The 14,029-nt window shown below is 39.7% G+C and overlaps 1 protein-coding gene across 1 annotated transcript in view; it reads left to right on the forward strand.

Annotated features, from left to right (window-relative positions):
- The window catches only part of LOC120024304 (protein lin-9 homolog), a 33,881-nt gene that overhangs the window by 3,544 nt on the left and 16,308 nt on the right, over nucleotides 1-14,029 (forward strand). Inside the window, exon 2 of the mRNA XM_038968519.1 lies at nucleotides 11,960-12,045. Within this exon, the coding sequence (XP_038824447.1) occupies nucleotides 11,960-12,045 (86 nt within the window). The remainder of the gene's footprint in view (nucleotides 1-11,959; nucleotides 12,046-14,029) is intronic.

Consider the following 14,029-nt stretch of genomic DNA (forward strand, 5'->3'; position numbering starts at 1 on the left):
CTAGAACACTGCGGTGCATAGTGAATAATAGCGCACACAGAACAGATCTACTGCTTCTTAGACTTGCTTTCAATAAGAATGACAGATCTATAACTCACATTTCGATGTGAATTTGGTGTGGTCGCCCAAAAAGTTACGTATTGCAGTTCTATGAGATATCTACTGCAGCCCTCATCCTCCACATACAACACCCGTTCTGCCAATCGCATTCTGTTAAAGGTCCCCAAAGCGCACACATTTCTGAGTCGCTCGTCTATTTAGTTCGCTGCAGCTAGTGACTGGAACGAGCTGCAACAAACACTCAAACTGGACAGATTTTTTGTTGTCCATATCGCCCAGCTCTACTTTGCACACACACCTTTTTTTGTGTTTCACAACTGTTTGTATAGCTAATAAGCCTCGCAAATTGGCCTGCATGCTGCCCCGGATGGGAAGTAGGGGAAATGTGTGTGTGTGTGTGTGTGTGTGTGTGTGTGCAAAGCCAGAACAAAACAATACCATCCATATTAGATTTTGATTTGGTGCGGTGGTTAACATCTAAAAACTGGATTTAATAGTTGGGGGGGAAAGTAAGGAACTTGTCTGCCCTGCATTAAAGACCAAAATTGTGATAAAGCATACCAGTTTCATTTAAGGCCCAAAATATTGACAGCTGTGCCATATAGATTGCAAAAATAGTTGGGTAGATATTTTCGATATAAACATTACATGGTTTATGAACTGATACGCATAACGTAGAATTTTTCTATTTTAATTATTATACAAAATTCTTGCAACCAATAGAATGTTATATATATGGGGATACAACCTTCCCAGCGCTGCAGATTTTTCTGCGAAGAGACAGTCATTAGATAATTTATTTTGTTACTGTCCATATGTAGCTTGCTTTTGGTCAGGTCCAGGAATGGCTGAAGAATTGCAATATTTACCTGGAGCTAACCCTGCAGATAGCACTACTGGGTGATCTGAAAAGTTATAGTCAATCGATCAATAATATAATACTTTTAGCAAAAATGTTTATCTTTAATTTAAAATCTGTAGAAACTAGGAGAATAGAAATGTTCAGAACTTTTCTGAAACAGCACAGTTGAAAAATATATGGGAAATAGAAATCCAATATGGATGGTGTTAAGAAATAAATAGCAAGGGTTTGAATGGAGCTGAAGGGTGGGACTAATAGCAAGATAACTCATGTAAAATATACTGTGTCCGTAAAATGTATATAGGTTCAGAACTTTTGTGAAACAGCAGTTAAAAATATGGCAAATATACAGTTTGATTTATAGACATCACAAATAGATGAGGTTGAGGGTAGAGGAAGGACGGGACTAAAAACGAATAAAATATAACTATTGTAAAAATAGATTGTGTCCATAAAATGTGTATAGTATGTATAAGCTGGAAGTAGGAGCCTATGTATTGTTTATTAGTTTACTACAAGTAGGGGAATGGGTGGAAGGGTTAGTTTAAAATATATTTTAAAAAATGTGTATGTATATCTCTATCTGTACCAGTCAAAAGTTTGGACACCTACTCATTCCAGGGTTTTTCTTTATTTTTACATTGTAGGATAATAGTGAAGACATCAAAACTATGACATAACACATATGGAATCATGTAGTAACCAAAAAAAGTGCTAAACAAATCTAAATATATTTCATATTTAAGTTTCTTCAAAGTAGTCACCCTTTGCCTTGATGACAGCTTTGCACACTCTTGGCATTCTCTCAACCAGCTTCATAAGGTAGTCACCTAGAATGCATTTCAATTAATTGCCTTGTTAATTTGTGGAATTTCTTTCCTTAATGCGTTTGAGCCAATCAGTTGTGTTGTGACAAGGTACGGGGTGGTATACAGAAGATAGCCCTATTTGGTAAAAGACCAAGTTCATATTATGGCAAGAACAGCTCAAATAAGCAAAGAGAAACAAAAGTCCATCGTTACTTTAAGACATGGTCAGTCAATCCGGCAAATTTTTGTGCAGTCGCAAAAACCATCAAGCGCTATGATGAAACTGGAAAGGAAGACGCAGAGTTACATCTGCTGCCGAGCATAAGTTCATTACTTACCAGTAGAGGTCGACCGAATATGATTTTAACGCCGATACCGATTATTGGAGGACCAAAAAAAGCCGATACCGATCAATCGGCCGATTGGGGGGGGAAATGTATTTGTAATAATGACAATTACAACAATACTGAATGAACACTTATTTTAACTTAACATAATACATCAATAAAATCAATTTAGCCTCAAATAAATAATGAAACATGTTCAATTTGGTTTAAATAATGCAAAAACAAAGTGTTGGAGAAGAAAGTAAAAGGGCAATGTGCCATGTAAAAAAGCTAACGTTTAAGTTCCTTGCTCAGAACATGAGAACATATGAAAGCTGGTGGTTCCTTTTAACATGAGTCTTCAATATTCCCAGGTAAGAAGTTTGGGGTTGTAGTTGTTATAGGAATTATAGGACTATTTCTCTCTCTATGATTTGTATTTCATATACCTTTGACTATTGGATGTTCTTATAGGCACTTTAGTATTGCCAGTGTAACAGTATAGCTTCCGTCCCAAGTCCTCGCCCCTACCTGGGCTCGAACCAGGAACACAATGACAACAGCCACCCTCAAAGCAGCGTTAACCATGCAGAGCAAGGGGAATAACTACTCCAAGTCTGAGAGCGAGTGATGTTTGAAACGCTATTAGCGCGCACCCCGCTAACTAGCTAGCCATTTCACATCGGTTACACAAGCCTAATATCGGGAGTTGATAGGCTTGAAGCACAGCGAAGAGCTTCTGGCAAAACGCAGGAAAGTGCTGTTTGAATGAATGCATACGAGCCTGCTGGTGCCTACCACCGCTCAGTCAGACTGCTCTATGAAATCATAGACTTAGTTATAACATAATAACACACAGAAATACGAGCCTTAAGTCATTAATATGATCGAATCCAGAAACTATCATCTCGAAAACAAGACGTTTATTCTTTCAGCGAAATACGGAACCGTTCCGTATTTTATCTAACGGGTGGCATCCATAAGTCTAAATATTCCTGTTACATTGCACAACCTTCAATGTTGTGTCATAATTACGTAAAGTTCTGGCAAATTAGGCGGCCCAAACTGTAGCATATACACTGACTGCGTGCAATGAACGCAAGAGAAGTGACACAATTTCACCTGGTTAATATTGCCTGCTAACCTGGATTTCTTTTAGCTAAGTATGCAGGTTTAAAAATATATACTTCTGTGTATTGATGTTAAGAAAGGCATTGATGTTTATGGTTAGGTACACATTGGAGCAACGATACGCACTGCATCGATTATATGCAACGCAGGACACGCTAGATAAACTAGTAGTTTCATCAACCATGTGTAGTTAACTAGTGATTATGATCGATTGATTGATTGTTTTTTATAAGATACTTATGTCATGCAATAAAATGAATTACCTAAAAATCATACAATGTAATTTTCTGGATTTTTGTTTTAAATTCCGTCTCTCACAGTTGAAGTGTACCTATGATAAAAAATTACAGACCTCTACATGCTTTGTAAGTAGGAAAACCTGCAAAATCGGCAGTGTATCAAATACTTGTTCTCCCCACTATGTATATATACAAAACAGAACAAAAAATATAACAAAAAATTCCACTTTGACATTATGGGGTATTGTGTGTAGACCAGTGACACAAACATCTTAATTTATACTATTTTTAATTCAGGCTGCAACACAATAATGTGGAAAAGGTCCATGTGTGTGTGGACTATGAACTATGAATAGCTCCATTCTTGTGTATTTTATTTTCTTCCTGTTCCTTACTATTTTTATCTTTAAACTCTGCCATGTTGGGAAGGGCTCGTAAACAAGCATTTACTGTGAAGTCTACACCAGTTGTGACAAAAAAAAATCTCAATCACTATTTAATAGAACATCCAATTTTGTTGTCTTTCTAAGTGAACAACAATGCTTAAACCACATTGAGGTCTTTTTTTTGTGTAGTTACCTTTTTTAGTTCAGGTGCGAACCATCCAGACTGTTGTGTGTTGTAGCACACTTGTGATGGAGTTTTCTACACAAATGGCCACTGGATTAATGCAAGTATGTGTGATTCTGCCAGGTAGGCATAGGTTACGTTGTTGATACCTTTCAATTGCCCGAAAAGTGTTAGGCCAGTGGTCACCAACCTTTTCTGAGTCAAGATCACTTTCGCAGTTTTACCTTAACCTCACACAAACAGTTTTGTAGGAATGAGGTTTGGGCAGTAGGCCTAATACATTATCACAGCATATTGGGTTTATGATTGGCCTGCCAATATTGTAAATCAGACCATATTATTTTTCAAAACTCGAGCTTTGATGAAATATATCAGTTGGTTTAGCACTTGTGAGGCACTGTGGAACATGAATTGAAATTATTAGCTTTTTTTATTTTACTGGACTGATGGTACCTGCATCTGATGGTCAACGAGGTCAAATCACAAAGTCAGTGATGTTCGAAAAGTCGAACCGCATGTCTCATGCACAAATTCGTTGTTCCTATGATCAGAGAAAGTTCAATATTCCTTAATATTAAAATCAACACGACGAGCTGCTAATAACAAAACGCTGGGCTATCAATACTTGGCTGCTCATTCATTGCAGCTGCAGCCCGAGTAGAAGTACGGAGAAGAGTGTTTTGTAATAGTGTTGAATAAAAACAGTGATAGTGCTGAATATAAACTTTAACATGAACTCACTCATAAAAACAGCAGCTCTTTGCTGTATTTGTTGACAGTCTCTCTGTGGTCATGGTTTTAAAAGTTATTAAATCTTACGTAGGCTAGTAACCTATTCAATTTGGCTGTGGCCAGGGTCATGGAAGCTCATGGGAACACTGCTTACCCGGTGCGCAGGACTTTTGAATCAAGTGCACCTACCGGCAACAGCTCAACACGATTTAAAAAAAGGAGCGTTAGCCTTTATCGTTCGTTGGCTTTCTACAGAAATATTTGTTGATCGACTAGGAATGCGATCGACCGGCTGGCGACCACTGGGTTAGGTTATTGTAAGGATCGCTAACGGCTACACATTGGTATAGGCCCTACGCGCACCACACACAGCAGGGCTCGACATTCAGGTAAATTTGCCAGTATCACACCGGGCTAGTGCCAACTGAAAGATCCTGGCATGAATGGGGAGGAAAATACTGGCCAGGGTCAAAATGTAACCGGAAAGTGAATGAAGCGTGCATAATTTCAATAGCAGGTGTTTTAATGCTTTGTTTGCAGGCTGAGCAAGGGTTTATACAGACATTGGCAAATCAAAATCAACAAGTTTTCCCACCACTTAATTGTAATTTAAGGACCTACATATTATTCAATTGTTGTAATAGCCTATAGAAAAAATGCACCCACAAATGTATGCATTACCACTTTAAGAATAATTATAATTATGCGTTAACATTCACATAATTTGTACATTCTAAAATATGTCAGAAGAATGTGGGCCTTGCCTGACTAAATAGACTGCATGGTCCCGACACAAACACACTAATGAAGTCTGTCCATATGGTAGCTACTGCAGTCAGTCTTGCCATTTGAGATGTTTTAGAGTTATTGAGGAGTTACTGTATCATGTTTTTAAAACTAGAAAGCGACCAAAAACTGGGTTCGCTCATAATAACTGCAAATGGTTTTCCTGCAACAGACAACACCCTTCAATTGAAGCTGTGGGAAACAAACGAAAGCGCCTACATCCGTAATAACTGCTCATGGTTTGAGTGGCGCAATGGTCTAAGACATTGCATCTCAGTGCAAGAGGTATCACTGCAGTACCGGGTTCGAATCCAGGCTGCATCACATCTGGCCGTGATTGTCCCATAGGGCGGCGCACAATTGGCCCAGCATCGACTGGGTTTAGCCGGGGTAGGCCGTCATTGTAAAAAAGGATTTGTTCTTAACTGACTTGCCTAGTTAAATTAAAAAATATATATATTTATTTTTTAAAATATTAATATAATTGTTTTTATTTAGAAAGCTTAAGTCATTTCAAGCCTTATTCATACAGTTTTGTTGAATAGGAAATGGATCATATGAAATATTTTCTTTGTCATATTTGTACTGTGTACTTGAGCTTGTCCTCAAGTGAGTACACCTCAGCAATTTTCGAACTATTTTTACCAGAAAGGTGAGATTTTAACCTTTCTTGGAGTATGCACATTACTAGGTATTGTTTATGGGCCTATCATGATAAATCATTTAAAGTGTGCCCTCCCTCACCTAAAAAAAAAAGAAGAATACTACACCACTAATCATAACATGGAACAACTTTCCTACCCCTACCGCTGTCGGTCTTTGCTTCATGCTAAAACCAGCTGTTTGAGAGCTGCACGATCTCTCTGCCTGACAGATTATCTATAAGCTGTATGTGTGCACCAAACGTGTGATAAATAATCGACATAACGAACAGCTTCGGGTATCCGTCTGTTATTTTAACTAAATTCTAGCCTAGATTAAAAATAGCATGATTACAATATTTTTTTCCCACTGGCCCAAGCGGGCCACTGACAGGGATGATCTACTGGCCGTTAGGGTTTCCACAACCTCCCCAGTATGTCAATCCCTGACGCACACAGGCTGGGGCATTTCTGTGCCGTTGTTGGCTCTTCAGAAAATTGGTTTATTTTTGCCTAATTGCACATTTTGGTGTGAATAAATTATAAAAAAGCAAATTGTGAACCAAAAACTAAGTTGACCAACAACACACACATTCCGCTGGCACTCTTGCGACCAATAGAAAAAACTTGTCATACTACCAAGTTAAATGGTATATAAAATTAAGCTACTGGAAACAACTCATCTGGCTATAGCCTACCTGCTGATTGGGTATGGAGCAGTTTTGTACTTTAAACAATCAGTGTATATGGTCATTTTTTAGGTATACCGGGTAAAATTGATCATTTCATAATGATGACAGTAATCTATTTTCCTAGGCGCACTACATGGCAAACGCGCAAGAGATCACTGTAAAAACTTCCAAACGGTGAAAATCACTGAATTTTGGAGAATGGTGAAGGTAGGCAACAACACCTCTGCCACACTGATCCTCAACACGGGGCCCCACAGATGTTCTTAAGGTTTTGTACACTGTGTATATTTATATACATTATATGTATATACACTGAGTGTTCAAAACATTAAGGACATCTGCTCTTTCCTTGACATATAGACTGACCAGGTGAATCCAGGTGGAAGCTATGATCCCTCATTGAAGTGGATTTAACAAGTGACATCAATCAGTATGGGGAGGATTTTTAAGCCTTGAGACATGGATTGTGTATGTGTACCATTCAGAGGGTAAATGGGCAAGACAAAAGATTTAAGTGACTTTGAACGGGGTATGGTTGTAGGTGCCAGGCGCACCGGTTTGTGTCAATAACTGTAACGCTGCTGGGTTAATAGTAGGATATTGGAGGAGTTGGCTGCCGTTTTACGGGCTCCTAACCAATTGTGCTAGTTTGTGTTTTTTCACTTCTTTTTTTTAAAACTTATTTTGTACATAATGTTTCTGCCACTGTCTCTTATGACCGAAAAGAGTTTCTGGATATCAGAACAGCGATTACAGGACAAAGATTTTTTTTCTTTAACGAGTCGGACGCGAAGGATTTACTGCTGATACCGGAACAGGCCAAGATCCCTGTAATTCGTATTAAAAAAAAAAGACACCAATACAGGAGACGCATGTCCAGGTGCCTGGTGAGAATTAGTTGGCGAGTGGGTAACCCGCCTCTACCATCCGTCCTATTGGCCAACGTGCAATCATTGGAGAATAAACTGGATGAGCTCTGTTCAAGACTATCCTAACAATGGGACAATAATAACTGTAATATCTTATGTTTCACTGAGTCGTGGTTGAACGACGACATTGATAATATACAGTTGGCTGGGTTTTCCATGCATCGGCACGACAGAAAAGTTGCCTACAGTAAGACCAGGGGTGGCGGTCTGTGTCTATTTGTCAATAACAACTGGTGCGCAAAATCTAATATTAAGGAAGTCTCAAGATTTTGCTCGCCTGAGGTAGAGTATCACATGATAAGCTGTAGACCACACTATTTACAGAGAGAGTTCTCATCTATATTTTTCATAGCTGTCTATTTACCACCACAAACTGATGCTGGCACTAAGACCGCACTCAACGAGCTGAATAAGGCCATCAGAATCAAAAACATTTTCATCTAGAGGCCTAGTGGCCGGGGACTTTAATTTCTACCAGCATGTAGAGGGGAAAATACTTTACTCCACACACAGAGACGCGTACAAAGCTCTCCCTTGCCCTCCATTTGGCAAATCTGACCATAATTACAAGCAAAAACTAAAGCAGGAAGCACCAGTGACTCGCTTAATACGAAGTGCTCAGATGAAGCAGATGCTAAGCTACGGGACGGTTTTGCTAGGACAGACTGGAAATTGTTCCGGGATTCATCCGATGGCATTGAGGAGTATCAGTCACCGGCTTCATCAATAAGTGCATCAATGACTTCTTCCCCACAGTGACTGTACGTACATACCCCAACCAGAAGCCATGGATTACAGGCAACATCCACACTGAGCTAAAGGGTAGAGCTGACACTTAAAAGGAGCGGGACTCTAACCCAGATGCTAATAAGAAATCCCGCTATGCCTTCCGACAAACCATCAAATGGGCAACGTGTCAATACAGGACTGAGATTGAATCCTACTACACCGTCTCCAACGCTCGTCGGATGCGTCAGGGCTTGCAATCTATTACGGACTACAAAAAGTCCAGCCGCGAGCTGCCCACTGTCACATGCCTACCGGACAAGCTAAATTACTTCTATGCGTGCTTCGAGGCAACACGGAAGCATGCATGAGAGCACCAGCTGTCCCGGATGACTGTGTCATCACTCTCTCCGTAGCCGATGTAAGACCTTTTTTTAAACAGGTCAACATTCACAAGGCCGCAGGGCCAGACGGATTACCAGGACGTGTACTTTTAGAATGCGCTAACCAACTGGCAAGTGTCTTCAACGACATTTTCAACCTGTCCCTGATTGAGTCTGTAATACCTACATGTTTCAAGCACACCAAGGTAAACTACCTAAATTACTACCGACCCGTTGCACTCATGTCTGTAGCCATGAAATGCTTTGAAAGGCTGGTCATGGCTCACATCAACACAGTCATCTTAGAAACCCTAGACCCACTCCAATTTGCATACCTCCCTAACAGATCCACAGAGGATGCCATCTCTATTGCACACCACAAGGCCCTTTCCCATCTGGACAAAAGGAACACCTACGTAAGAATGCTGCTAATTAACTACAGCTCAGCATTCAACACCGTAGTCCCCTCAAAGCTCATCACTAAGCTAAGGACCCTGGGACTTAACACCCCCCCCCCCTCTGCAACTGGATCCTGGACTTCCTGACTGGCTACCCCAGTTGGTAAAGGTAGGCAACAACACACCTGCCACGCTGATCCTCAACACGGGGCCTCACTGGGGTGCATCCTTAGTCCCCTTCTGTACTCTCTGTTAACCGATGACTGCGTAGCCAAGCACGACTCGTTCTCTGATTGCACCGAATAGTTTCAAACTGAAATAGATTGTTCCTGTACTTATCGGAGCCCATATGCGTAATGAATCGTCTTGAAAGGGAAAGACGCACAACCCTACTGCATTTAAAAATATATATATATATATGTTCAGTTCCATGGTAAAGTCTAGCCTAATTCCGTCTCTTCTCTTGATTGTATGCTCTTCAGCCGAGGCACTTGTCAGTCTGAAAGGTACTGTATCGTTACACATTGCATTGATTATCCTTGTGTGTATGTATACAGTGCCTTCAGAAAGAATTCATACCACTTGAGTATTCCGCATTTTGTTGTTGCAGCCTGAATTCAAAATGGATACAACAAAAAAATCCTCACCTATCTACACGTAATACCCCATAATGACAAAGAGAAAACGACGTGTTTTTAGAATTTTTTTTTGCAAATTGATTGATGATTAAATACAAATCTAATTTACATACGTGTTCACACCCCTAAGTCAATACAGAATCACCTTTGGCAGTGATTACAGCTGAGAGTCTTTCTGGGTAAGTCTAAGATCTTTGCCCACCTCGATTGTACAATATTTGCACATTATTTTTTAAATTCTTCAAGCTCTGTCAAGTTCATTGTTGAGCATTGCTAGACAGACATTTTTCTTGCTATTGATTTTCAAGCACATTTAAGTCAACTGTAACTCTGTCATTCAGGAACTGTCTTCTTGGTAACCAACTCCGGTGTAGATTTGGCCTTGTGTTTTAGGTTAGTTTCTTGCTGAAAGGTGAATTTGGCTCCCAGTGGCTGTTGTAAAGCAGACTGAACCAGTTTCCCTCTAGGATCTTACCTGTGCTTAGCTCTATTCTTTTTATCCTAAAATAACTCCCTAGTCCTTGCCGATGACAATTATACCCATAACATGATGCAGAAACTACCATGCTTTAAAATATGAAGTGGTACTTAGTGATGTGTTGGATTTTCCCCAGACATCTTTCTGTCACATTTTTGGCAGTTTTACTTTAGTGCCTTATGCAGGATGCATGTTTTGGAAGATTTTTATTCTGTTCAGGCTTCCTTCTTTTAACTCTCTTTTAGATTAGTATTGTGGAGTAACTACAATGTTGTTGATCCATCCTCAGGAGAAAACTGCTTTAAAGTCACAATTGATTGACCTAGTGAAATCCATGAGCGGTTTCCTTCCTATCTGGCCACTGAGTTAGGAAGGACGCCTGTTTTTTTAGTGACTGGGTGTATTGATGCACCATCCAAAGTGTAATTAATAACTTCACCATGCTCAAAGGAATATAACATTTCAGCTTTTATTTATTTTTTACCCATCTACCAATAGGTACCCTTTGCGAGGCATTGCATAACCTCCCTGGTCTTTGTAGTTGTGTCTGTTTGAAATTCTTTGCTCGACTCCGGGACCTTACAATTATCTGTATGTGTGCAGTACAGAGATGAGTTAGTCATAAAAAAATCATGCTAAACACTATTATTGCACAGAGGGAGTCCATGCAACTTATGGGACTTTTTTACATCAGCACTATTTAGGCTTGCCATAAAAGGGGTTGAATGCTTATTGACTCAAGACATTTAAGCTTTTCAATTTTAATTTAATTGCAAAAAAATTCTAAACATAATTCCACTTTGACATTATGGGATATTTGGTGTTGACCAGTGAGAGACAATTTCAATTTAATCGATTTTAAATTCGGCTTTAACAAAACAAGTCAAGGGATGTGAATACTTTCTGAAAGCACTGTATGTATTGCATATGTGTTTGAACTGAGGTTACCAACCTCTTCAAGAGGCAAACAAACGTAGCAGGCGTAAAACAACACCTGAGTGGAGTTCCCACATCTGTTTTCAGGGGAAATGGAAGTTAAGTTGAAAATCCCTGAGAACCTAGAGCAGTTTTTTTTTTTCTTGAATGGGCAAAAATCCCAGCGGCTAGATGTGCCAAGCTTATAGAGTCATACCCCAAGAGGCTTGCAGCTGTTTTTGCTGCACAAGGTGGCTTTACAAAGTATTGACTTTGGGGGGGGAATAGTTATGCATGCTCAAGTTTCAGATTTTTTTGTTGTCTTATTTATTGTTTGTTTCACAATAAAAAAAATTTAGCATCTTAAAAGTGGTATGCATGTTGTGTAAATCAAGTGATACAAACCCCCCAAAAAATCTATTTTAATTCCAGGTTGTAAGGCAACAAAATAGGAAAAATGCCAAGGGGGTGAATACTTTCGCAAGCCACTGTATCAATGGTCATGAAAGAAGGAGACTGGGAAAGGAGGACACTTCAAAGTTTGGGAAAATAGACTGTCTAAACAATGAGGGAGCAGTTGTGACTTGTCAGGGTATTGTGAATTTAATCTATTTTTGATAACGCCATATGTTGTACATTTCCAGAGGGCAGTCTGTCAAATACTTTGAATGAGAAGCAAACAAAAGCTCACAACACGAGAGGACGACACACCCTGGTGTCCATGGAAACGGTGAGATGGCCAATGTAGCCCTTCCTCCCATCTATGCCTTGGAACTCTTTAGGGCTCTTATGGATTTTATCTCTGGTAATTCAACCATTATTGATTAAGTCGGCACTGATACTCTTATCAGCACTTCCCATGAGTTGGGCTGGGAATTGCCACGGCCCTCACAATGCGATATTATCACAATACTTTGGTGCCGGTACGATATGTATTGCGATTCTCACGATTTATATACAGTACCAGTCAAAAGTTTGGACACCTGTTCATTCAAGGGTTTTTCTTTATTTGTACTATTTTCTACATTGTAGAATAATAGTGAAGACATCAACACTATGAAATAACACACATGGAATCATGTAGTAACCAAAAAAGTGTTAAACAAATCAAAATATATTTTACATTTGAGTTTCTTCAAATAACCACGCTTTGCCTTGATGACAGCTTTGCACAGTTTTGGCATTCTCTCAACCAGCTTCATGAGGTATGCACCTGAAATGAATTTCAATTAACAAGTGTGCCTTGTTAATTTGTGGATTTTATTTCCTCAATGCGTTTGAGCCTATCAGTTGTGTTGTGACAAGGTAGGGGTGGTATACAGAAGATTGCCCTATTTGGTAAAATACCAAGTCCATATTACGGCAAGAACAGCTCAAAAAAGTAATGATGGACTGTTGTTTCTCTTTGCTTAAAGACATGGTCAGTCAATGCGGAAAATTTCAAGAACTTTGAAAGTTTCAAGTGCTGTCGCAAAAACCATCAAGCGCTATGGTGAAACTGGCTCTCATGAGAACCTCCACAGGAAAGGAAGTCCCAGAGTTACCTCTGCTGCAGAGGACAAGTTCATTAGTTACCATCCTCAGAAATGGCAGCCCAAATATTATAATATATGCTTCACAGAGTTCAAGTATAGACACATCTCAACATCAACTGTCCAGAGGAGACTGCTTGAATCAGGCCTTCATGGTCGAATTGCTGCAAAGAAACGACTACTAAAAGACACCAATAAGAAAGAGACTTGCTTGGGCCAAGAAACATGAGCAATTTAAAAAAATATATATTTAACCTTCATCTAACTAGGCACGTCAGTTAAGAACAAATTCTTATTTACAATGACGGCCTACCGAGGAACAGTGGGTTAACTGCCTTGTTCAGGGGCAGAACGATAGATTTTTACCTTGTCAGCTTAGTGATTCGATCCAGCAACCTTCCGATTACTGGCCCAATGCTCTAACCACTAGGCTACCTGCAATAGACATTAGACCGGTGGAAATCTGTCCTTTTGGTCTGAGTACAAATTGCGACGCAGAGTAGGTGAACGGATGATCTCCGCATACGTAGTTCCCACCGTGAAGCATGGAGGAGGTGTGATAGTGTGGGGGTGCTTTGCTGGTGTCACTGTCTGATTTTATTTAGAATTCAATGCACACTTAACCAGCATGACAACCACACTTTTCTGCAGCAATATGCCATCCCATCTGGTTTGCACTTAGTCCCACTATCATTTGTTTTTCAACAGGACAATGACCCAAAACACATCTAGGCTGTGTAATGGCTATTTGACCAAGAAGGAGAGTGATGGAGTGCTGCATCAGATGACCTGGCCTCCACAATCACCCGACCTCAACCCAATTGAGATGGTTTGGGATGAGTTGGACTGCAGAGTGAAGGAAAAGCAGCCAACAAGTGCTCAGCATATGTGGGAACTCCTTCAAGACTGTTGGAAAAGCATTCCAGGTGAAGCTGGTTGAGAGAATGCCAAAAATGTGCGAAACTGTCAAGACAAAGGGTGGCTACTATGAAGAATCTAAAATATATTTATAATTTTAAGTTACCTCATGATTCCATATGTTATTTCATAGTTTTGATGTCTTCACTGTTATTCTACAATGTAGGAAATAGTAATAAACTGTATACTGTATGTATTGCAATTTGATGCTGTGATTTTATTGCGATTCAATGTTCCAAACATATTGGTCACCATATCTCTGCT

Source organism: Salvelinus namaycush, chromosome 29 (genome assembly GCF_016432855.1).
Source record: "Salvelinus namaycush isolate Seneca chromosome 29, SaNama_1.0, whole genome shotgun sequence".
In the NCBI taxonomy this organism is placed as follows: Eukaryota; Metazoa; Chordata; class Actinopteri; order Salmoniformes; family Salmonidae; genus Salvelinus; species Salvelinus namaycush.